Source organism: Caretta caretta, chromosome 7 (assembly GCF_965140235.1).
Source record: "Caretta caretta isolate rCarCar2 chromosome 7, rCarCar1.hap1, whole genome shotgun sequence".
NCBI lineage: Eukaryota > Metazoa > Chordata > Testudines > Cheloniidae > Caretta > Caretta caretta.
In genome coordinates this window covers 100,692,666-100,718,449 of record NC_134212.1, presented here as the reverse complement: position 1 = coordinate 100,718,449, position 25,784 = coordinate 100,692,666, and the positions used below count along the sequence as shown (strand labels likewise).

The window sequence follows — 25,784 nt, the reverse complement described above, 5'->3', positions numbered from 1 at the left end:
GAAACTAACATTATTGCTGCAGTGTAGTGCTGCCCAATCTTTGCTCTTAAATATACAAAAAAACTAAACTTTGATTAGGTACAATCTGGAATGTCTGTCTTACATATTTCCTTGTTAAGTTATACGCCGTTATTATTTTTTCTACCTCTTTCTGTTTTTCAGTTACATTTTCTTCTTTCCATTTGCTCTCCCTTCAAAACAAGCTTACATATAATCTCCCTCTCCTATCTGCTGTTCAGCAGCTCTCCTGCTACTGTGCTTATATCAATGGCATGTCTGACTTATGAGGGTAAGACCTATCACATGCTAATATATTATGTGAGTTAAGGACTGTTAGTAGCCTCCATGAGTAAATTCTGATCTGCTGGTATTCTACTGTCCAACAGATGTACTTGTGGCACCTTAGAGACTAACAAATTTATTTGAGCATAAGCTTTCGTGGGCTACAGTACACTTCATCAGATGCATAGAATGGAACATATAGTAAGAAGATATATATATACACATACCGAGAACATGAAAAGGTGGAAGCTGCCATACCAACTCTAAGAGGCTAATTAGTTAAGATGAGCTATTATCAGCAGGAGAAAAAAAAACTTTTGTAGTGATTATCAAGATGTTCCATTTCAGACAGTTGACAGGAAGGTGTGAGGATACTTAACATGGGGAAATAGATTAAATTTGTGTAATGACCCAGCCACTCCCAGTCTCTATTCAAGCCCAAGTTAATGGTATCTAGTTTGCAAATTAATTCTAGTTCAGCAGCTTCTCGTTGGAGTCTGTTCTTGAAGCTTTTCTGCTGCAAAATTGCCACCTTTGTCTGTTATTGAGTGACCAGAGAGGTTGAAGTGTTCTCCTACTGGTTTTTGAAAGTTATGATTCCTGATGTCAGATGTCACCTTCAACCCCCAACTAAAACCTCTCCATCGCATCATCAAAGATCTACTACCTATCCTGAAAGACTATCCCTCACTCTCACGGATCTTGGGAGACAGACCAGTCTTCGCTTACAGACAGCCCCCCAACCTGAAGCAAATACCAACCAGCAACCATACACCACACAACAAAAACACTAACCCAGGAACCTATCGTTGCAACAAAGCCCAATGCCAACTCTGTCCACATATCTATTCAAGTGACACCATCATAGGACCTAATCACATCAGCCATGCCATCAGGGGCTCGTCCACCTGCACATCTACCAATGTGATATATGCCATCATGTGCCAGCAATGCCCCTCTGCCAATTGGCCAAACCGGACAGTCTCTATGCAAAAGACTAAATGGACACAAATCAGACGTCAAGAATTATAACATTCAAAAACCAGTAGGAGAACACTTCAATCTCCCTGGTCACTCAATAAGAGACCTAAAACTGGCAATTCTTCAACAGAAAACCTTCAAAAACAGACTCCAACGTGAAACTGCAGAACTGGAATTAATTTGCAAACTGAATACCATCAAATTAGGCCTGAATAAAGACTGGGCGTGGTTGGGTCATTACAAAACTAATTTCCCCCATAGTAATTTCCCCCGACTGTTACTCACACCTTCTTTTCAAGTGTTTGAAATGGGCCACTCTCATTACCACTTCAAAAGTAATTTTCTCTCCCTTGGTATCCTACTGTTAATTGAATTGCCTTGTTAGAGTGACCTCCTACTTGGTAAGGCAACTCCCATCTGTTCATGTGCTGAGTATTTATACCCGCTCCTGTATTTTCCACTCCATGCACCTGATGAAGTGGGTTCTACCCCATGAAAGCTTATGCCCAAATAAATTTGTTTGTCTCTAATGTTAGGATATAGATATTCAGGCCTGTCTGCAAAGGCCTGTACTCTAAGAATTTAGGTGTATTCTTATCACTTGGCTAGTGATAGAGGTATAAAAGAAAGAATCAAAATCACTGTCTGCTGGTGTAAGGGCCTTCTCTTACTGTGACAGTCTGAGGCCCTGTTCTTAGGCTAAGGCCTTTGGCTAAGCAGCAGAGGCAGCCATAAGCTGGGAAGCAAACAGTCACATCCTCACATTCCAAACTAGTCACACTGAAATAAGGTGCTATTGGGCTGTTAGGAATACAATCCTGTCCTGATAGTTCCTATCATCTCCAGAGAAAGGGAAGTGTCTAGAAAATGTAAAAGGAAACTTAGTTTGATAGCATCCTGTCTGACAAGAACTCACTTATCAATAGCTGGGATGTGAAATCCTCACTTCTGTATTGTCTTGTCATTATAGTTCCCACTTTGCTGCTGTTTGTCTGTATAATCTCTGTCTGGCTTTGTGATTGTTCCTGTCTGCTGTATAATTAATTTTGCTGGGTGTAAACTAATTAAGGTGGTGGGATATAATTGGTTACATAATCATGTTACAATATGTTAGGATTGGTTAGTTAAATTTCAGGAAAATGATTGGTTAAGGTATAGCTAAGCAGAACTCAAGTTTTACTATATAATCTGTAGTCAATGAGGAAGTGACTGGGGGTGGGCATGGGCATATGAGATGGGAACAGGGAATGGGGGTAAGAAAATTGGAATCATGTTTTGCTAAAGGGGGAGATGGGAACAGGGAATGGGGGTAAGAAAATTGGAATCATGCTTTGCTAAAGGGGGAAATGGGAACAGGGAATGGGAGTAAGGAAGTTGGAATCATGTTTGGCTAAGGGTAGGAATGGGAACAGGGACACAGGTGTAAGGCTCTGTAGTGTCAGAGCTGGGAAGGAGGATACTAAGGAAGGAAACTGGAATCATGCTTGCTGGAAGTTCACTCCAATAAACATCGAATTGTTTGCACCTTTGGACTTCGGGTATTGTTGCTCTCTGTTCATGCGAGAAGGACTAGGGAAGTAAGTGGGTGAAGGAATAAGCCCTCTAGCATTTAAGGTGCACAAGGACTCCTCGTTTTTGATTCATTTCTTATGACTATCAACTTAGCGTTCCATTGATGATTGTCACTGTTTGCTTTAACCATTGATGCTATTCTAAGAGAATGCTAAATGAAATTCTGTATCTGAATTGCAACAGGAGATGAAATCCAAACAAATGATTTTACTTTGACCTGATTATTCTTAAATTCCATAAAATCCCCAATGTCTGGCTTTCCATTTTATTTTATTTTTTTGGTGCAAAAACACTTGGGCAGGTGGAACATGATGCCATTAAAGGCTCTGAATTATTAAAGAAGAGTGAATGATGACAAAAACGGACACTTGCTATTTTTAATGTAAAATAATGCATCAGATCATTTTACAATATTGTATTTGTAACATTATTATCAAGGATCTGTTATCAATGTGAACTAATTGCTTTGCTTATTTTGAGAATTATCACAATTGTATTTAAAGCAAATTAGCATTTGGCCTGTGGATTAATTTTTTATTCCCATAAAATTCCAAAGGTATTTTTAGCATACAAGCATCCTGCATATGTTTGGCACTCAATAGATAGTGATGGCTCAGAAGGATCTGCTGAAGTAAACCAGGGCTATAATCCACAAACTATTTCAGAAAGAGGTAGTTGGCAGCTATGACTAAAACATTATCTAATAAAAATCTTAAATACCTCGCCATAATAGTGAAGTGTGTTTAAAGGTTAAAATCTTAACTGAATTACCTGACACTGCGTATCAACACTTAGGTTATAAAATTGTTAGAGAACAACTTTTTCCCGCTTTTCTTAAAGAAAAGTCATAGACTGGTTACAGTGAAAGATTAGTGTTTTTTAAATGTGCTCTCATGATCTTTACAAAAATTGAATTATAACAACTTCCCTTTTAGGTAAATGTTATGGTTAGTTAAATACAAATACATGTGATGTTTGATTAAGCAGAATTTCCTACCTATTTTTGACTAGCAATCATTGTAATATTATAGTAACAACAATTTTTGCCCATTATAACTAAGGTTAAAATTACACTCAAGGCCTCTCTTCAGAGTCCTTATCTAAAAATAATCCAATCCTTTGTCTGAAGTTTTTCATACTTGGTTTTAGCTCAGAAGTGAATATTTTTGGACAATCTCATAAAATCAATTAAGCCTTTCTGAGTTATCCAGTCATGAAATAAAAATCTTTCACCTGGTCAGACATTTTTCAGACAAATTTTTTGAGTTCGGATAGCTCACAGTGGCTTTATTTTCATCAGATTAAATTATGGAGTCCTGAATGAGAACTAATACTTTTGACATGTTTGAAGAAATTTAATTTAGACATAAACTCATATGGGTTTTTTTCAGATGGCACACTGAAAATGCACACTGCATTTATTCCCACTAATTTCATAGACTCACTAGACTATGATGCTCTGAATGCGTAGATACTTGAGTACAAAGTCATTCTCATAGCCCCAAACCCTTCTCCTAGGAAAAGCAATAGCCTGATACAAGTAACCTTACAAACTTAAGATATACAGAAAAGCTATTAATGGAGCTATGTGAATTTACACCAGATGAGCATCTGGCCTAGCAAGTTTATGTATTTTCATTACAGATTACAGTCAACTCACAGTGAGTACTGCTCTATACTCTTTTCCTGCGTCTTTCCCAGTAGTGTATATAATTTTAAAACTAAAAGTACAACACAAATAACTAGAGCTGCTCACCATCCAAAGCTCAGACTACTGCTGTGAGCATCATCCAGGTAGGAGTCACTAAAAACAGTATTTGTTAACATGGACAACTCCTGACCGCTGTTCACCATCCAGATAGAGGAGAGATTAATAGGATGGGTCTTACTAGAGAGTAGACGACTCATCAGAGGTACTCATCTATGAGGGTGCCTGCTACTGCTGAGGATAGGTGGAAGTGAGTGAATAAAAATAACACATGCACAAACCCATAGGACATGGAGGTGGAGAGGGAAGTGGGGCTTCTTTATCTAACATTTTAGGGGGAAGCTGGTTTTGCCGTTTATAATGTCAAAAAGTGTGGGAGACTCTAATAACCAAATTCTGCTCAGTTGCACCAGCACAATTCTATAATGTCTGTGTTTACAATGATGGTACAAAACCAAACCAAGCCTCAAGACCCTGTCAGGTGCTGTCTTGGCCCAGTGTGTATGTCACTTCCTTTGTTTCAAATTTCGGTTTAAAGGATTATATTCTTATTTTAGCAGATGCAGTGGATTTTGTATTAATTGGATGTTATGGGCATGGAGATGAGTGAGACTGAGGGAAAGTGTGATAGTGTGGGGGGATATTCTGCTGGGAAAGAGGAACTTGATTTTGTGTGAATTAAAACATCATAATGGGATGTTGGCTGTAGGTGGGTCTTCTAGATAGTGGCATTTTATAATGCGCAGATGACTTTCTGTCTGCAGTGAGATGCATGCACGTGTGTCTATATTTCACTAGTGGTTTTTCTTCATTTTCCCCTTGGTCTAATCGGGTTGAGGTCTTACAGAGGAAGGGGCAGATTGTGAGGGAGTTACAGAGTTTCCACCCTCCTGTTTTATATGGAAACACCTTTATTTATTAAATAAGGCCCCGCTTTGGCATGGTTCTTAAGCACATACCTGACTTGAAGCACGTGAGTGTACCTTGCTGAACTGGAGCCTTCAATTTAACATTACGTCCTTTTGTTCTTCAAGATGATTTTTAGCTGGGTATGCAGTTGCAATGCTTTAGAGACACTTTTTTAACCTTTAGAGTAAATATATTTACATAGGCATTTCTAGGTCATTCATCACTGTACTATGAGCACACAGTGGATATGAGCAATGTCATCATGACCTCGAAACATGGGGGACTAGACAGGAGATGGTTTCTAGAGGCTTGGATTCTCAAATGTTTTTGACATTGGACGAGGATAAGCATTGATAGTGATCTGCAGGTCCAGAAACATTAGAGACAGTGTCTTTTTGCTGTGTACAGCAGGAGTCCTAGACAACATGGTGCATTGGTTGGCTTCATCGCTCACCTTAAACTCAAGCACAGGAATGAGAGTAAGTGGGTCACTGAAGTGGTGTGAGCACAGAAGCATGGAGGGATGTGCTCTGCACAGAGTTAGGCTATGCCATTTGTGGGTACTATTCCCTTGCAGTTGAATGGCCAATCAGGATGTTGTGGCCTGAGGAGCTGACTACCAAATGACTGAGTGCATGGTGTTGTTTCCTCACATATGGGCTTGACAGACCATGATTTGAACAGTAAGAGGCCTTGTTGGTTGTGCATTACCATTCTAAGATTTTTGACAGATACTTTGAGTGCTTCCTAAGAGTTGCCCCTCATGCTTAACCATTGCATCTATTTGCAGCCTTTATTTGCAATCACTTGTGGCAACACCAATGCCGTATGGCATATAATGAACATATGCACCAGAAAATCTCAGGTTGGCTTCTCACTGGTAGTTCTATTGATTCAGAAAACCCCGTTGCTTCTGCAGGTCAATATTCCATCTGCAGTTTTGTCTGTAACTTCAGATATTTTATTATACATTAAAAATAACCCTTGCTAGAAAGAAACATTCCCACACTCAAAGATCAGAGACATTTTCTTTTACTTTTTTATTACATTGTTTCCTACTGCTTATTACAAAGGTTTGAGAAAATGTTTTACATGATATAGAATTTTTATTAAATTTACATGATATATATTTGTATTAAACAAAGAATTTAGTTATGTTTATTCAAATTAGGCCTTTTTCTTGAAGCTCACATTTCTGGAAATATGTCATCAGACTTAAAGTAAAATGGAATGCATAGTCACAAATCAGTGTTATGGACAGTGTTGATGTGACAGAATCAAAACCAAATATAAAAATAAATATGACATTTTGTCCTTCAGATATGTAAAAATGTGAATGCAAATTCTGTAGTCTTATTTTCTGATCCCTGCTACTCTCGAATCTTATCAAATATACATTCACATATTCTGAGAAGGTCTGATAAAGTAGGCTGATACAAACAAGTTGCATTAGATTTTGTAAAATACATTTTCCTAGTAAATCCGATTCCACAATTTTTTTTTCTGGTGACATATTAGCCATTTCTTAGTATATAAAAAGGTATTAGAATATTTTAACTGTAGAAGACAGAACTATGCTCTACAGCAAAATGTAGCTCTACAGCAAAATGTAGTATAATGTAACCACACTGAATATTATCTGTTTCCAGAAAACATTGTTTCTTTAATGTTTTACAGTGTGTACCTGGTCTACTCTCTCAGGGCCCAGGTAACTAGCAAACATCTTACTTACCACTTCCTGTCCTCATGCTGCTTATCTGCTCACACTTTCTGATATCATTGTTTGTATCTGAATGGAAGAGCCTCAAGATTCATAAATCTGTATGCAGTTGTATGGTTCTCATTTTAATTATGTGTGACATAAAAAGACCACCTACAGCTGAGAATACAGTATAAGATTCTCAAGGTTACTATGGGGAATACTTCATAACTGAAGTATGTTTTCCCAAAGGAGTTATACTACCATTTGATTTAATTTTTAATTTTTACATTTTAATCAAAATAGATCAAATGGTGGTGGTATCTCCTGGGAAACGTACTTCAGATATGAAGCAGTCCATGTTCCCTTTAAATATGTAAAGCTGCCATTTATGTATAACTCATGAATGACGCCTTGTGTTGCAAGCAAATATCATGCAGTGATTCCCACATTGTTTTAGTAACAACACCATAATCACACATACATATCAAGACATGGCATTAATTAGTATCAACACCTAATTGATTCAATATATGGTTGGTCCAAAAAAGAGCCAATTCTTTATATTGACAGGTCCCATCCTCCACGTTGTCCCCAAACATCAAACAAGCCTTTACCTGGGGTTTCCAGAAGGCCACAACTATAACTTGAAAACTCAGAATTAGAAACACTGCTTAATTAAGAATAGGAAAGAACAAAGCAACAGTTTCAAACTTGGGTGTCTAAATTTAGGCCCCCTAATCCGTAAGTAGGCACTGAATGATGATCTACCAATTTTAAATCCAGCTGCCACAGGCTCGCTCTCTCCCTTTGTTTTGTCCTACTCAGGTTCTTACACTCTGTTCATCCCTATAGTATCTGAGCACCTTCTCCAGTAATGCATGAAACAACATGATTAACATCTGCCATGCATTTGTTCTCTCAACCTCTCCTGAAGGGAGAGAAGTGTGTGCAGGGGACTATTTTGTTTTGGATTTTTTTTTTTTTAAATAAATGACACTAATACACATACTCTTATGTTAGAGAAGGTAAGGTCAAATAAATGCTTCTTGCATTTCAAGCAGAAGGTGGTGGAGGTCTTCCCAGCTGCCTGCTCCAGCTCTGCCAAAGAGATCTGAACTCGGGCAAATGCTTATGTAGCCCCATTTGAAAATAAGCTTACAAATTCAATGCCATCTATCTGTTACACTGTTCAACCTGAGTGTATGTGAAATACATTAATTATATCTGGATGATCTGCTTAACAGGAGAAAAAGTCAAGTCTCGGAGAAAGTCTTTGAGACAAGAAAAATAAGCACCTCAGAGAGCAAACCTTTTCTTGAACATTTCTTCATGGGCTTTAATTAATCCCTTGATAGATTCATGATCTTGACTATTTTTCTATTTATTTTTAAAGAGATCTTGCTCATCAAATGATCTTCATATATTCTGAACTTCAGTTTAATGGGCGAAAATAATCTCTGATGATTTGCTAGTGTCAATTGTGTTGGCCTGATGTATAAGCAGTTCTTAAAATCATGTTAAACATTTTTTTTCCACTCTTAACAATTTGTCATCTGAAGATAACCATGGGAGCTAAGATTTTCAAAGCAGTGCAGTGGATTTAGTCACACATCTTCCCTTAAAGATGATGCACTGCTTTGAAAATCTCAACCAGGAAGTTCTCTTAACACAAGTCAAACACTGGATCTTTTCCTATCCACCTTTTGAATATTATTTTCCAATACTAGATTCTGAAACAGCATATCTACAAAGTCTGCGACTTCTAACAATAAATTCAAGTCAGAGGAGATCTAAGGTTGACTAGAAAAACCAACACAGGCTTTGACACTAGCTTAGGCTCAAACATCAGTAGTGACTTCAGTAACAACTAATTTGACCTTAACAGGTAGGATGGAAGGAACTTTAACACTTGCTTTAAAAAAAACAATAACAACAACTTCACCTGGCTTTTTATGTGTTGCTTTCCATTTGGACTGTTTCTGGCCTGAAGACTATTGCAAAAAGAACTAGGGAAGCTAGACCTTTAGTATTACCTTGGCATACCTACTCCCTTGACCTGTAGAAACTGGCCTCAGAAACCATAGTAGGCACTCTAGAGCCCCACATGTTAGGTAAGGAGATGTGGAGAACCCTGGATGGCAGAACCTCATCACAAGATTTTTGTTCTTTTCCTTCTCTCATTTTTAGATGTATGTGTCTGACAGAGACGTGTCCTTTTTGTGGTGGCCTTAGTAGCTGGGAAGACAAGCTGGGAAAGTTCACTCAGTGTGTGAAAGAGCAAGATTGGGACTTGGAAAATACTTGAGGTGCCTCAGCACCTCAGCAGGTGCCGCAAAACTCTTGAGATTTCATTGGCCACTTATGCTTTTGTTCAAGTGTGATATAAACAAAAAAATTAATTCATGGGCTGAGCATGTTCACTCGGTCCCCGATTCAGCAAAGTACTTAAGCATATGCATAGCACCTATAATGCAACTGGTACACATTTTTAGAGTTTTCTTTTCAGAAATAACTGGTAAAATAAAATCTGCTGCATCAGTCAAACTTCAGGATATTGTACTCATTAGGACTATATCGTGCCACTAGTTTGTATACAAAATTCCCATTAACTTCAGCGGGCGTTCCACATGGACTAATGGTAAGATACGAGTCCTAATGTTAGACTTGCTATTAGTGCACTTTCCGTTTAAATCTGAAATTACTATAAAAACAAAATTATTGAAATGTGACTTAATATAGGTCAAATACTTCAATTACATTGTTTTCTTACAGTATTACCAAATGGTGATAGGGTTATCAGCATTAGATTTGCTTTGGTTTTGCATGTAAAAGGTCAGCTTGGTAATTTACAGCATGACTCTTGTTCAAGTTTCAAATATACTGTAACTTTTTGTATTCATTTCTGAGTTTCACCTGCTGGCATTGATAAGCCTATGAAAATGCCTCTAAGTTTTGATGACGCAGTTTCATGAATGGCCAGCACCATCCAGCCAAGTAGAATATGAGTGCCAATACAGTTTGTTGATAATTATCCCCTGTCCCAAGAAACAAAAGAAACCTTTTGAGTAAACTCTATTTTAACATAAAAATGTATTATTCTTATCCTGGCCCTTTCATGTTCACTCTCACATTGGATCAGCCCCTCTTACTTGCTCAAATCAGACATCAAGCCGGTAGTAGAGGCCTGATTCTCTTCTCTTGAATGGTGTGTAGTCAATTTTCATCCATGCAGAGTGGATGTAAAACACAACCAAATCAGAATCCTTCATCCAATCCTCAAAACCACCCCCAAAACCAAACTGCCAGGGATGGTCTATATAATACTTAGTCCCCTGCATTGAGTCAGGACTGGACTAGATGATCTATCAAAGTCCCTTCCAGTCCTACATTTCTATGATTAACTTGCACTGATGTCAGTATTTTACACCCACTGTACACAGGTGTAAATGGCTACACAAGATGAAAAGCAGGGAAAAATCAGGTCTTGTATCGCCCATCTTGGCTTCAAATATTAACTTCTTAAGTAAGATTATTCCTTTTTCAGGAATGTGAGTTTTCAGGACTTTGTTCTGCATTTGTACAGCAGTGTGGGATTCTGGTCCATGATTAGGGCTCCTAGTTGCTACAATAATACAAATAAATAATACTCTGATATATAATAGTAAAAATCAGAAAAGTGTAATTCCTTTAATGTTCCCTTTCTTAGGGCTCCTTTTAAAAGAAATCTGCACCATAACTGGAATGAATGCAAGCCAATACATCAGGTTTTTTAAAAAAATATTTTCTCATTTATAAGACATGATTTACAGTTTAATTTATAACTCTATAACACTGGCATCCTAAAGAGGGGTTCAAAGACAGCTGCTACTTTGCTTTGGATGGAAACAAGGCACAGGGCATTCTAGAACTGGTAATTTCCCAAGGTCTTTAGGACTTGCAGCAATGTATGATGGGGAAAGAGGCAGGATATAAAGCCCTTTCATTGTGTAATGAGACACCTGGAGCGAACAGATTTGTGGTCTCTCCTCTGAGGAGACCTGAAGAAAATGGCAGTTGGTGAAGGAGAAGACCTGTTGTAGGTCTCTCTAGGCACTATAGAACATCTTGAGCAATTAAGCTTGAGGTGAGGACTAAAAGACTGGTGTCAGTCTAGAAAGAGTCCTGAAAGAAACCAAGAGTAAGGGGAAAGTTAGGATGGAAGGTTTCATGTATATTTACTGGAGACATTTTCTTTTGCCATTGACCCAGAGTGTAGGCAGGGTGATGCTGTTCAGGACTTTACTAAAACAGAGCTTGAGGGAAGTGAGTTTGTTTTCAAAATGTTAGTAGTTTCATATGTGATTACACTAGACCAGGGATTGAACTGTCTGGCATGGGATGGGGAAACGGCACCTGGCTCTACAGTGGTGTACAAAATAAAAATGGTGTACATTTAGCTACATACTTCAACCATCTGAAGAGTGTAACTTGATTATGAATGGGAATGTGAAGGAAAAACAGTCACTTTCACACTTTTAAGCCAAGATGGTGTTTACTGCTTTTGTGAACAGCAATTTACAAAATACAAAGTTAAAAAAGATCAGATAAAAATATTAGATTGTATCAGTTATATCTGGATTAAAACCAGGAAACAAGTCTGTGTATTGCTATACACATTCAAATGTACCTCCTACAGGTTATTTTGTGTACAAAAGCATAAACATTAGGAAATATAAAGTGTATATAACATTACCAATAAAATCAAAATACCACAGTGCTACATCATATGGTAAGGAAAACTCTCAAAACAATAATTTTGTGGTTCTAGTGCAGATTTAAGACAAGTCTTCGCTGAAGAATGCTTACCTCGCCAAATCTGTATTGTATTTGTCTGTACCCATTACAACAGCTTTACCATTCTGACCGATGGCAAGCCTGGAACTGGATGACAAATACAATACATTAAAAAAATTAGTATTGTTATGTCTTTAATATATTAAAAGATCTCACTTTCAAAAGGTTTTCATACTGGCCTGTTTAGACACGCATTCCATATTCCATTGGGGGAAAAAAAATTTCAAAACCATTCTAGCATGTAAACATACTACAAAGCAGCCCAGAGTTGCCCTAAAGCTTCAGACACGGAAATGAAAAGTCACCCACTCAATTTCTGCAATGGAATTTTACATATTTTCTAGTTCATGAAAATCAAGAGAAATTACATTGTTTCCACTAAGAACCAGCCAAAGTTGGTATCTGATACTGAACAACAGTGACTGTCCTGTGAAAAGGCCAAGGGAAGAACATCAGGGACACCTAGAGGGCCCTGTCTTACTCCCAATGAAACGATTAGGAGTTTGCCATTGAATTGATTGGGAATATGATAGGGCCCCAGAAAGTGATGCTTAACTATACTAGGTGTTTCACAAATGGTTATGGACACTATACATAAAGTTGGATTTGAATCTACACAGAAGTATTTTATTAAACAGCATCTAGCAGCATCCTCAGAAACACAAGTAGGCTGGCTGAATTAATTTTAGGGCTTCTGGCTATGTGCAGTACACTACAAGTTCAGAACAATGGGTGGATTGTTAGATTGGTGGATCCTAGACTGTTGTGATTTTAAAAAATACGCTGCATACCTTCCTCTTATAATTTTACATCACAGAAGTTTTTCAGTATTTTATTGTAAACTACATTAAGAAAAAAAGTATTAAGGGGATTGTTAGTAGATGCCATTACGAAGTTAGGATGAATGTACTTTCACAATGTGAATTAATCTGAGAAGTAATTTTGATAAGACTTTGATTAGTGAAGGACCTACTTCCTGTACAGTAAAGCCACCAATGCTAATCAAAAGTAGCAAGACTGTTGATTAGCATCAGAGGAATGGTTGACCAATTTTTTCTGTTTGTTTTGCAGACTATGAAAAAAGGTGGAAGCATCAGAATTACAAGATGACTAAAAATGCAGATCTGAAATAACCTATAATTTCAGTGCAAATTGTAATCTCAGGTTTTAAGGTTTACTTAAGCAGCAAGAGAATTAGGTGATATCCAGAACTAAAGCACAGTAATAACAAATGGTGTTTAAAGGACTAGAGAAAATTGGCTTGTTAAGTAAGAGTGTGGGGATGCAAAAGTTAAAATGAAATTCCTCATTCATGGAGAAGTGTGGCAAGGTCTAAGCAGAAATTCTCTTAATGGGTCTTTCTCTGAGGAACAGAAGGGAACACTATATTCTGCTTTATACAACTATTCCGTATTTTACAACAACCATATGTATTATGTGAACTGGTAGAGACAACTGGTTTACCTAATACTTTTTGCAAACTCACAGTGGCAGGTGAGGGTTGAAATAGGCTGGAAGGACTTCATTCTCTAATTTGTTAAAGCACAGTAGATTAGATCAATTCATAATCGTCATCACTTAGCTAAGTGAGCGTTTTCTTCCAACAGTTTTATAGTATTGTTTAGGGCTGTCAAGCGATTAAAAAAAATAATTGCGATTAATCGTGCGATTAATTGCAGTTAAACAATAGTAGAATACAATTTAGTTAAATATTTTTGGATGTTTTTTATATTTTAAAATATATTGATTTCAATTACAACACAGAACACAATGTACAATGCTCACTTTATTTTTTATTACAAATATTTGGGCTGTAAAAAACAAAAGAAATAGTATTTTTCAATTTACCTCATACAAGTACTGTAATGCAATCTCTTTACCATGAAAGTTGAACTTACAAATGTAGAATTATGTACAAACAATAACTGCATTCAAAAATAAAACAATGCAAAATTTTAGAGCCTTTAAGTCCATTCAGTCCTACTTCTTATTCAGCCAGTCACTCAGACAAACAAGTCTGTTTACATTTGCAGGAGATAATGCTGCCCGCTTCTTGTTTACAGTGTCACCTGAAAGTGAGAACAGACGTTCGCATGGCACTGTTGTAGCCAGTGTCACAAGATATTTACATGCCAGATGCGTTAAAGATTCATATGGTCCCTTCATGCTTCAACCACCATCCCAGAGGAGATGTGTCCATGCTGACGACAGGTTCTGTTCGATAATGATCCAAAGCAGTGCAGACTGACACATGTTCACTTTCTTCATCTGACTCAGATGCCACCAGCAGAAGATTGATTTTCTTTTTTGGTGGTTTGGGTTCTGTGGTTTCTATGTTGGAGTGTTGCTCTTTTAAAGCTTCTGAAAGCATGATCCACACCTCATCCCTCTCAGATTTTGGAGCTATCTTTAGAAATCTTACATTGGTGCCTTCTTTGGGTTTTTTCAAATCTGCAGTGAAGGTTCTTAAAATGAACGTGTGCTGGGTCATCATCCGAGACTGCTATAATATGAAATGCATGGCAGAATGCGGGTAAAACAGAGCAGGAGACATACTATTCTCACCCAAGGAGTTCAGTCAAAATTTAATTAGCACATTTATTTTTTTTAACGAGTGGCATCAGCATGGAAGCATGTCCTCTGGAATGGTGGCTGAAGCATGAAGGGGCATACAAATGTTTAGCATATCTGGCATGTAAATACCGTGCAATTCTCGCTACAGAAGTGCTGGTGAATGCCTGTTCTCACTTTCAGGTGACACTGTAAATACGGAATGGGCAGCAATATCTCCGGTAAAAGTAAACAAACTTGTTTGTATTAGCAATCGGTTGAATAAGTAGGACTGAGTGGACATGTAGGCTCTCAAGTTTTACATTGTTTTGTTTTTGAGTGCAGTTATGTAACAAATAAAATCTGCAAGACATTTGTAAGTTGCACTTTCACAATAAAGAGATTGCATTACGGTACTTGTATGAGGTGAATTGAAAAATACTATTTCTTTTGTTATTTTACAGTGCAAATATTTGTAATAAAAATAATATAAAGTGAGCACTGTATACTTTGTATTCTGTGTTGTAATTTAAATCAATATATTTAAAAATGTAGAAAAACATCCAAAAATATTTAATAAATGTCAATTGGTATTCTATTGTTTAATGATGCGATTAAAACTGATTAGTCACAATTAAAAATTAATTTGATTTAATCGCATGAGTTAACGGCGATTGACAGCCCAAATAAAGAAGTCTCATACTGTTGCTATACAGTGCAAAAGATAACTATAAATTAACTATTTTTGTGACAACCTATTCTGAAATTGGTGTACAGTTTTTATGATTTTTTCCAATTTACTTTCCGAACTGTAGCATTTAAATGTTCAGTACATATAAGTCTATTCAAATGAATAACACTATCGCTGAAACATTAAAGGATGAGACAGTGCAAAGAGATGTAAAATGCTACCAGTCTGATTTGCTAGCATATTATTCCTCTGCTCTGGGGTAAGTGACCACACAAGATGCAGGGCAATGGTGAAACAGGCCCATGCTCATGTTACAAGCAAAAGTGGTAAGAACAGTCTAAAATTCTCTTGTTGTTGGACTCAACAGGTACAGTATAGTCCAAGGATGAAGTCTTGGGAGTCATTGTGGATAACATAATGAAATACCTTCCCACTGTGCAGCAAAAGTGATAAAAAACCCATTATAATCAAACACTAGTATAACTTAATCAACACTCTAATACCGCCAAGGACCGGGACCAATCCTTGTGATTTCTGTAAGGTGAGATATTACAAAAACCAAGTATTGTATAGCCTGAAGGAAGAAGAGTTAGTGGGAACATGATATAAAAATTATGAAGGGCACAGTGAACAATACTTGGACCCTCATTTTTTGCCACATCTCATAACAGAATTAAAGCTCAGCAGTTTAGATCAAACAGAAGAAATATGCATGGACATTATCAATAATTCACTGAAAGAATTCATATCTTTGTTAACAAATAAGCATCTCTCCAAACTGATAATACATAAAGACATATCTTCCAATGTTTTAAAACTGGTGACACACTATTGCTATAATATGTACTGGCACAAACTCATTCCTGAGCAGAGTCAAGTCTGCTTTTGCCCCATCACTTCTTTGGTTACATGTTGTTTCAGCCCGATCTTTTCTTTAGCTATATATTGTTATACCCATGATTAAATTTAGGGCTCATCTACACTATAGGTGCTGTAGGGGCACAGCTATCGTGCTGCAGCTGTGCTGCAGTAGCACGAAAGTGTAGACGTTTACTACAGTGAGGTAAAAGGTTTTTCAATAGTTGTAGAGAGGCGACCCCTTGAGAGGAAACAGCCAGGTTGATGGAAGAATTCTTTCATTGACCTAGTGGTTTCTACACAGGGGCGTAAACAGACTTAACTACATCTCTAAGGGGTGAGAATTTTTCACACCCCTGGAGTGATATAGCTAGATTGACATAAATTTTAGGTGTGGACCAGACCTTATTTCATAAAACAAAAGAGCGTTTGAGTCATTGTGCAATAACTGAACTTTCAGATGCCTTTGTACCTTCGACCATCTACATATACTATAACTGCAGAGAAACTCATACCTAGTCATGCTTATTGCCTGTCTTTGCTCTTTAGATGGTGTCCATCAATGTGGTATCAATTTAAGATTCATATATTTTTAAGAAACAGCCATCCCTACACCATGTGCTCCTTCTACCTCCACCCAACACAAAAGGCATTCTAGCGGTTTGAAGGGGACTTGGCTTGAATGTCTTGTGCCCTGTCAATTCCTGTCTGAATACTAGCCCTTAGAGAGCTATTACCAGCCTGGTGTACTTGCAGCTTCAGGGCTGCAGTCCTAAGATGCTCTGGGAGTTGAACTGGTCCCTGGATGCTCCCAGAACTGCGGAGGCAGAATACTGTTCTAATGCCAACTCTGCCCTGCTGCCCCTGTGCTGATCATAGGTTAACTAGAGTGAAGGATCTGGCCCATAATCTTTGTTTTGGGCTAACCTATTTGACTGGCTGCTTAAAGGAAGCCCTCCCTTGAGCAGCAGTTAGGTACAACTGTAGCTCAGAGATTTCTCTCTGTGTGCACCTTCTGGGGTATAACACAGCAAAAGAAAGTTGAAAGAGTTTGGGCCATATGCCATCAGTCTCCCAGGCAGGTGCCCAATATGCTGGCTATACCTCCTCTGCTCCAGAACCTTCCACCAGTGAATTCCTCCCAGAGCAACCCCTGGGACAGTGCACCCATCCCTCATCCTCACTCTGACAGCATTATCGAGCCCTATGTTAGGATGCCTGAAAACTTTAATATAATACATATGATAAAAATGAAATATAAATAATGAATACTGTCAAGAAATAGAGATTAAAATAACGTTCAAACAATTTCAGCAGTGGCCAAGATCCAGCAACCAAACCAACAACTGGAAAGCAAGTGAGTCTTCCCTACTAAAGTTAAGCAGTGGCAAACTGGTTGCGTCCTTGGCAGCTTTGAGCAGGGAACTGCATAGCACAGGTGTTACCATTCAATTTCACATGCTGGAATGTTGCAAAAATAGTATTTCTTTTTCAGAGATGGGTGTGTGTGTGTGTGTGTGTGTGTGTAAAACTGTGTTCATTTATAAACAAGTAGAAAGTTCTTAAAATGGATGGGGGAATATGTTTTTGGTGAGTAACAAACAATGGAAAGCTTAGGACCAGATTGTTATTGGCCTCTGTGCAAGTGTACAGAGGCTGTGGGTGTGTAAAGAGAACCTCTGCTTTGTCAATCTGTATAAACTTCTAGAAAAAGCTAGGCTACAAATGCAGTCCCTGTTCTCATCTGAGCACAGGGATGGTCACTACCAGTGCCCCAACAGGTGCCCAAAAGGAACAGAGAGTGGAGCAAGAGAACTAAGGGTTTGCAGGACTGGACACTGGGCTAACTAAACTCTTATAACAAAGCAAAATCAGACCTACTTTCATGACTTTCTTTACCCATTACTAAAAACACCTATGTCTGAATGAAACACTAGCCTGTGTGAAGGGCCTCAGGGAGGGAGTAGGAAGGAAGGATCAAGATGGAAGTTATTTGCACTAATAACTTCTTAAACTATAAAAACAAAGGAATATGGATTTTGTATTAAAAATACAACATAACGCACAAAATCTTATATAATGTATAACAAATCTAGATCCACATTAATTGAATGGGTGTGTACAGAAATCCAGCTGTATGGTGTTTACACATGCACGTTCTTACGTTTTAAAAACAGAAATCGAACATTTCTGCTTTGCAGGCTCTCTTCTTCTAGAAGCCCATAATATGGTTGAAGTGTCCCTGAAATGACAAAGTTTCACACGTCACAAAACAAAACAAAACCGATGCAGCATTTTTGTCATTGTGCAGTAAAACTCTTTGGTCCAAGAGAAATATACACTGTACCACTAAAAGCATCATACCTTGAGCAGCTGAATGACATAGTGGACAATGAATCAATCTGGATAATCAAGGAAGTTTTCAATGTCATTTTTATTGGGAATATGGTTCTCTTTTGGATAAGACTTTCATATGTTGGTTAAAATGTTATGCATACAAAAAAGTATACAACAGAATTGCATACAATATATTGACAATTTTAACATCCCATTGGTGTTAACTGTTAGCATGTTAGAAAGCATACTCTTTTGATTAAATATAAAAGAATTTAGCACAGTCCAAATGGGTTAAGGTTTTATTTTCTGGCTGGGGACTTATTTTAAATTATCTTGTTCATTTTTATGTATACATTTTTACATGATTAAATAAACTATTTGTGGGTATATATTTTACAAACAGATCAAACAAAAATGACCCTTTCACACTGTGTAGCCTAATATAAAGGATTTTTTTTAAAGTAATTCAAACAAATTTGTCCCAAAACTTTTCACCTGTGCATTCCCCCCCCCACCCTTTGTTTCTCTTACATTCAAACTCTGATCCAGAGAATGCTTAAAAGTAGAAACTGTTGAAATAAAAACTTCTCCTCACCCCACCCCTAGTACTAGTTTAATTCAGTTGCATTTTTCACAGCACAGTATTTAAATGTAATTTTTACCTTGCCCCTTCCTATATTAGCTAACCAGTTTAAGCTTGAATCCTGTCCTCTCTACACTTTTAAGTGCAGACCTAAAAGTGGAAGCATTCAGGAATTGCTGATGTTAGTCAAGTTCTTTACATTCCCCATACACTGCATAAAATCAGGATTTCCCAGTGCAAAACACAGTGCTTATAAAAGGCCCACCAATAACCACAAAAGGGTTGTCTCAGCCCATTAGGCTTTGTGTCTGATTTACCTCAATCTAGCTGCCATATTTTACTTTAATTCATTTGTACTCCACTATAAACTGTAGAATGTACAGCTTCTTATGTGACTTTAACATATCTTATGTTATTCCTTGTAAAATCAATAGAGGCATGCTTTATCTCTTCCCACATCTGGGCTCCTCCTCCTTGTTAAAGCCATATTGGAGTATAATTTCCAGGGTAATTATTTTGAAAGGTATCAGAATTGGATCTCTGTGAATGACAAGCCTTTAAATATTTTAAGGTGAAATTTGATCTCTGCAGAAAGTTACTAGTTAGCTGAGCTAGTAACACCTTTGCAAGGTGTTATACTGTAGTCTGATACACTGTAATTTAAAATTGTTTTGTGAATGAAAAAAATGTACCAGTTTGGTTCCTGATCAATTGATCAAAATATGTGTATTTTTTTCTCTTATGATATTGGCCAGAAGTAGCTGATTAGTCAAACAGAACGTAATGAGTGAGTCTATACATGCTGATCTTTAAATGATCCATGTCAACCCCATTACATTTTAATCCTTGACCTCTGCCTCCACTGACAATATGATCTCCTGTATCAAGCATGGACAAATGCTTTTGTTCCTAATCGCCTCATGGCACATTGAAGACATAGTTTCACTTGATCCAGACATTTTAAAGTTGCTCTGCTTTAACTGGGAAAAGTATTTATCCATTCTTGGGTGGGCAAACCTACCTAGAAGAGTAAAAGAGAAGCCCCGTAAAGCTATAATTTGAAATTCTTATGCTTTGCAAGCTGAAATATATGGTGGAAAATAGATCTTTAGTTTTGAAATTGTCATGTTCCTATATAGGAAAACTAGAGCTATAAGAAGAGACTGGGATAAAGAAAACTCTCTTTTCCACTATCAGATATGTCTACTGAATGCACTAAATTTAAGAGCAACATGAACAGATCATCCATGGTATTAGCCTTTCATAGATGCAACCACTTACACAAGGGCTGAATTTTACCTGGCAAGTTTTTTTTTTTTTTTTTTGGCTCATAAATTTGTTCTTACATTTACTGATGTAAAATTTAATGAAGAGAGGCACAAGACTATTGCATTTCTAATGCTACTGCCAAAATAGAAATTATGTTATTTGAAATTATGAGGTATACACAAATATTACCTAAAGCTGGGTATAATGTATTCCAGGACTAATTTGCAACTGTGTAATTCATCAAAAATTAGTTTCACATTAAAACTGAAGAATCTTATTAACACTAATGCTGGCACTTGTAATTCTGAAAACCATTTTAAAAAGTTAGAGGTCAAAGAGCGACTTCTCTAAAATGGAAGTAACATTCTAAAACAATTTGGGTTTTGATCCAAAGATGCATTTTACAGTTTGCATGTGGAGAAAGAATACGCAATATGTTCACAACAAAAGCTTATAAAACTTGATAATTCAAGTTGATTAATAGAACAGATTCTTCAATTTTCAGTGACTTCAGTGGGAGGGAAAGACAGTCAAGGGCAGATTTTTAAATATATTTAGGTGTCTACAGATATGCAGAGGTGCCTATTGGGATTTTTAAAGGTGCCTACTTGCTTAACTCTCATTGAAATCAACAGAAGTTAGATACCTGTGTGCTTTTGAAAATCCCAGTAGGAATCTGATGCACCTTTAGGTGCCTACATACCTTTAAAAATCTGGCCCTCAATGCCTTACAAGAGATGCTTGTTGCAACATTTGACTCTAGGCATGGAATCCTAGCCCTCTTGAAGTCAACGGCAGTTTGCCCATTGATTTAGCTGAGTCCAGGATTTCACCCTAGATCAGTGATACTCAGTGAACCTCAGTGGTTCAAGTGCCAAGTTAGCGATCAACATTACCCAAAATAGCCACAGCAGTGTGAATTCATTGTTTGTTTCATTTACTATAGTATGGTCTATTCATATTTAAACAAACAGTATGATGGGAAATATTTAGTTTATATATATAATTCTCTCAGCAAAATGACTGATCAAGTATTATTTTATCAACTGCAATTGGTTAATAACATAATAAAAGCATCCTGATTGGTTAAATCACACAGTGTTTTAATATCATGTGCTGCAAAGAGCTGCAGGAGACACATTAAAGAACCATTTGCGAGCCTCAGCCTGAGTATCACTGCCCTAGATGTTCAACCTTCTCCTCAAGATTGACTGAGACTTCATTCACATATCCCTCCCATTCTCCTACTGGCTGCTCTTGCAGAACTCTGCTTGGATGGATTCAACAGTAGAGGGTGCAAACAAAATTTAACAGTAACTCTCAGAGTAATACATTTTTAGGGGCTTCCCTATAAGCTTTGTGTGTGGATGTCCAATGGATGGTAAATCTTCTGTGGGATCTGGTAGGAAATGACACTGTAGAGACAGCACTTCCTCTTTTGCCCATCTGGGACCCGAAAAGCACCCAATACTAGATGGCTAGGGCCGCCCTCGTATGTAACAGTAAATTTCTCACACTGTTGTCATAATACAGTAGAACCTCAGACTTACGAACACCTTGGGAATGGAGGTTGTTTGTAACTCTGAAATGTTCATGAGTCTGAACAAAACATTATGGTTGATCTTTCAAAAGTTTACAACTGAATATTGACTTGAAACTGTACTAGGCCAAGAAAAATGCTGCTTTTAGCCATCTTAATATAAATGAAACAAGCATAGAAACAGTTTCTTCACCTTGTCAAATATTTTTTTAAACTTTGCCTTTATTTTTTTTAGTAGTTTATGTTTAATATAGTACTGTATGTATTTGCCTTTTTTGTGTCTCTCTTTGTTGCTGCCTGATTGTATACTTCTGGTTGAAATGAGCTGTGTGGTTGACCGGTCAGTTTCTAACTCTGGTGTTCATAACTCTGAGGTTCTACTATATTTATTTAAAAGGTGTCTTGTAATATCATTTGAAAACTAATAAACTAGACATTAATATCACTGTGAAATGCATGTTACAATGCTGTTTTTAAAATAAAAATCTTATATTTTTCATAGTCTGTGAACAGACAAAGGAGGCAAAACTGTTTCCCCCAGGCAAAGAAGAACTGCAAACACCTCTTTGGCTCAACTGCAAATCAAGCCAGGTGTGACCAGAGACAAGGACAACTGGGCTATTCATTTGCAATGCAGATTTCAGGAAGATCATTCGCACTGTAAATCAGAGGGGACTGCAAAATTAAGATGGTACAGGCTCCATGATGGACACAGAAAGCTGAAACAATGAGGAGTCCTTGTGGCACCTTAGAGTCCCTTGGAGGGCTTCCTGACCACCAAGACAAAGATAAACTTTGGTGACATAAGGAACTGCTGAAAGACTTTGGGGTGTCCATCAGCTGAGAGAACAAAGAAGTCAGTGCTTTGTATTCATGAAAGATGGGTCCTGCTAAACAGGCTGGAGAATGCTGACAACTTGGTGTGAGTTAAAAAAAACTGTTAGAAAAAACTTGGTGTGAGTTAAAAAAAAACCTCCCTGGTCACTCAATTACAGACCTAAAAGTTGGAATCCTTCAACAAAAAAAACTTCAAAAACAGACTCCAATGAGAAACTGCAGAACTGGAATTAATTTGCAAACTGGACACCATTAAATTAGGCTTGAATAAAGACTGGGAGTGGATGGGTCATTACACAAAGTAAAAACTATTTCCCCATTCTAATTTTTTCCCCTAGTGTTACTCACACCTTCTTGTTAACTGTTTGAAATAGGCCATTCTGATTATCACTACAAAAGTTTTTTTTTCTCCTGCTGATAATAGCCCACCTTAATTGATTAGTCTCATTTAAAGTTCGTACGGCAACACTCATTTTTTCATATTCTCTGTGTGTATATATATCTTCCAACTGTATTTTCCACTGCATGCATCCGATGAAGTGGGTTTTAGCCCACGAAAGCTTATGCCCAAATAAATTTTTTAGTCTTTAAGGTGCCACAAGTACTCCTCGTTTTTTTTGCTGATACAGACTAACACGGCTACCACTCTGAAACTTGTTAGACAAAGCTATACTTTGCTAGAATTAAGTTTTATACACTAGAGAGCATGATGTTTTTGTTAGTAACCCTTTCATATCTCTTTCACTCTTGCTTGAAATCACTTAAACCTATGCTCTTTCTTAGTTTTACTACATACCATCTGTGTTTGGGTAATACGGTGGTTTTGGGTATAACTCCAGCTGACCTAACAAGCTGTTGCGCATACTGGTTCTTTGGAGGCAGCGAACTCAGTGTTACCTCTGCGAATATCCAGTAAGAGGGACCGGACACTGCAGGGGAAATGGTTTTGGGGAGACTTGAACTGCAAGGGTTTTGGGGGTCATCCTGCAAGGAGTAACTGGGCTGGCCAGGGGAGACCATGGTGCTGTGAGCATGTTGCAGGTATCAGGACTCTGAGCCAAAGCTGCATAGCACAGAGGCACCCAAGGTTACAGGGCAGGAGGTGACAGAATGCCTTACTGGCCTGTATGAACTCCCAAAGCATCACACCATCACTGGAATACTCAGCACAATATCTAAAAAAAAGTAAGCAGGTACCTATTAAAAATCTGAAATGTTCAGGGACTCTACTCTTCTTAACTATCTTAATGAGAAATACTAGTGGAAAAGAGGAGATGAGGCATTATTTTTACTTAAAAATGCATTCAGTTACTTCAGTAAACTGCTTTTTAGAGCGAATTTGAAAAATATGCTTGCAATCTCTATATTTTCAACTTGATTGTGGAAACATATTAGTTTGTACTCTGCTAGCATACCTCGGAAAAGCTAAATCAATCTGCCTTTTTTATTTACATGCTTTATTCCTGAGAAATGTAACTGCGATTTTTATTAACTTTATGTTTTATGGATCTAATATTTAAGAACAAGTCTATCTTTTATGTCACAGTAAGAAGGTTAATATACTTACAGATTCTCCTGCAATACATCTTGGGCAAGGCTGGGCAGTACCTTTGCTTCCATGATTTTGAAAAATCTAACAAAAACATATACAAAACTCTCAAAAAAAGCAATTATTTGCAATTTTATTATAAAATGTATTTTAAACATGTTCTACTAATAAATAGTTATTGTTGGTGATGTAAACATACCATTGAATTTGGCTTTTCCTTAGGGGTCTGAGGAATAAATTGTTCTGTGGTACCTTTCTGTATAGAATCCAGCTCCATAGTCCAGTAATCCATAGCACATTCATTTAATTGGTGGCAAAAATCACTCTCATTTGGAATGGGCTCTAAACTCTTGCATACTCGTTTCTAAAAGAATAAAAAGCAATATGTACCTATCGTCATAAAGCAGAGTCCACTGCAATTAAAAAAAGAAAATCCTGAAAACCCGTAACAGATAAGAATCTTGAGTTCAATTCTCAAGTGTGCAAAATTTCCATAGCCCGATTATATTGAGGGGCTTTACAGAACAAGATGAGGATGGGTAAAAATTTCAAAAGCATCTAAGTCCCATTTTCAAACATGACTTAGACATTCCAGATCCTAAGTCCCATTGACTTTCATGCTTTATTCAGAATCTCTAAGTTACCTTTGAAAATAGGACTTAGGCTTCTAAATAACGTAGCTTTGAAAATTTTCCCCAATATCTTTTTGAACCAACTTTGTTTTTAGGAATAGCAACATTTTAATATGTGGTATCATGGTACAATAATCTACATTTTCCTCTCCGTACCCCAGTGTTGATCAGTGTTACATATTGGCCCATTAGCATAGATTGCTTTGCAGATTCCAGTACTGTCTATTGACAGAGTCAATCTTCACAATGAATACCGAGTGAAATATTCTCTCTCTCCCAGTAGCATAAGAACTTCATAGGCAGGAGATGACTTGCCAGCAAACTAACCAGGCTCCTGAAGCATGGAAACTAAATTTAAAATTTGAATATATATAAAAAAAATCCTGTTATGTAAAAATAAAATGGATCAATACGCCAGGAACCTCAGTGGAGAACAGTTGAAACAAGAACGCTACTGAGGAATAAAGCATATTTGTAAGGGAGGTAAATCAAAAAGTAAAATATGTATTGTAGTAAGAAAGTGAATAATATAATAACATAGCCTGAGAAGGTCCTCTAAAGACAGGCTTTCCTCCACTGGGAAAACATCCTTTTCCCTTTGTTGTTGTAGAATTTGTCCTTTATTAAAGGCTATGGCATATCAGTACAGCAACGTAACTAACAAGATGTATGAAATGAAGGATAAAAGGAAAAAGTGATTTACTGCTATGCATTGTAAGAAATTTGGCTTATCAAAAATAAATTCAAGGTATTGTTTTTTGGGTTTAAGATACTTAATATCAGTGAGGGAAATTTAGCATACAGAGTAGTTGGCTGACAAAATCTTATCATACTGATGCCAAAAGAACTTGAAGTTTCTAGAGAGGTTGGCTGCAGAGAAGACTAAACTATACTGAAATTATATGAAAGCAGAGCATCATCTCAGGGAAGAAGAACAGTAAACCAATAAAT

General features: G+C 37.2%; 1 protein-coding gene and 1 long non-coding RNA gene across 9 annotated transcripts in view; one reads left to right on the top strand and one right to left on the bottom strand.

The window, feature by feature from the left end:
- Positions 1 to 23,242, top strand: part of LOC142072823 (uncharacterized) — an 84,970-nt gene extending 61,728 nt beyond the window's left edge. For both annotated transcript variants that reach the window (XR_012669409.1, XR_012669410.1), the window contains exon 4: positions 22,318 to 23,242. This is a non-coding gene — a long non-coding RNA (uncharacterized LOC142072823). The remainder of the gene's footprint in view (positions 1 to 22,317) is intronic.
- Positions 1 to 25,784, bottom strand: part of LOC142072822 (uncharacterized) — a 66,194-nt gene that overhangs the window by 34,024 nt on the left and 6,386 nt on the right. For all 7 annotated transcript variants that reach the window (XR_012669408.1, XM_075131010.1, XM_075131009.1 and 4 more), the window contains exons 2-4: positions 24,454 to 24,565; positions 24,220 to 24,285; positions 18,251 to 18,328 (exon numbers count right to left, since the gene is read on the bottom strand). Coding sequence is in view for 6 of the 7 variants with exons in the window: in XM_075131010.1 (XP_074987111.1) it covers positions 18,251 to 18,328; positions 24,220 to 24,285; positions 24,454 to 24,565 (256 nt within the window). In the remaining variant the exon portion in view is untranslated. The remainder of the gene's footprint in view (positions 1 to 18,250; positions 18,329 to 24,219; positions 24,286 to 24,453; positions 24,566 to 25,784) is intronic.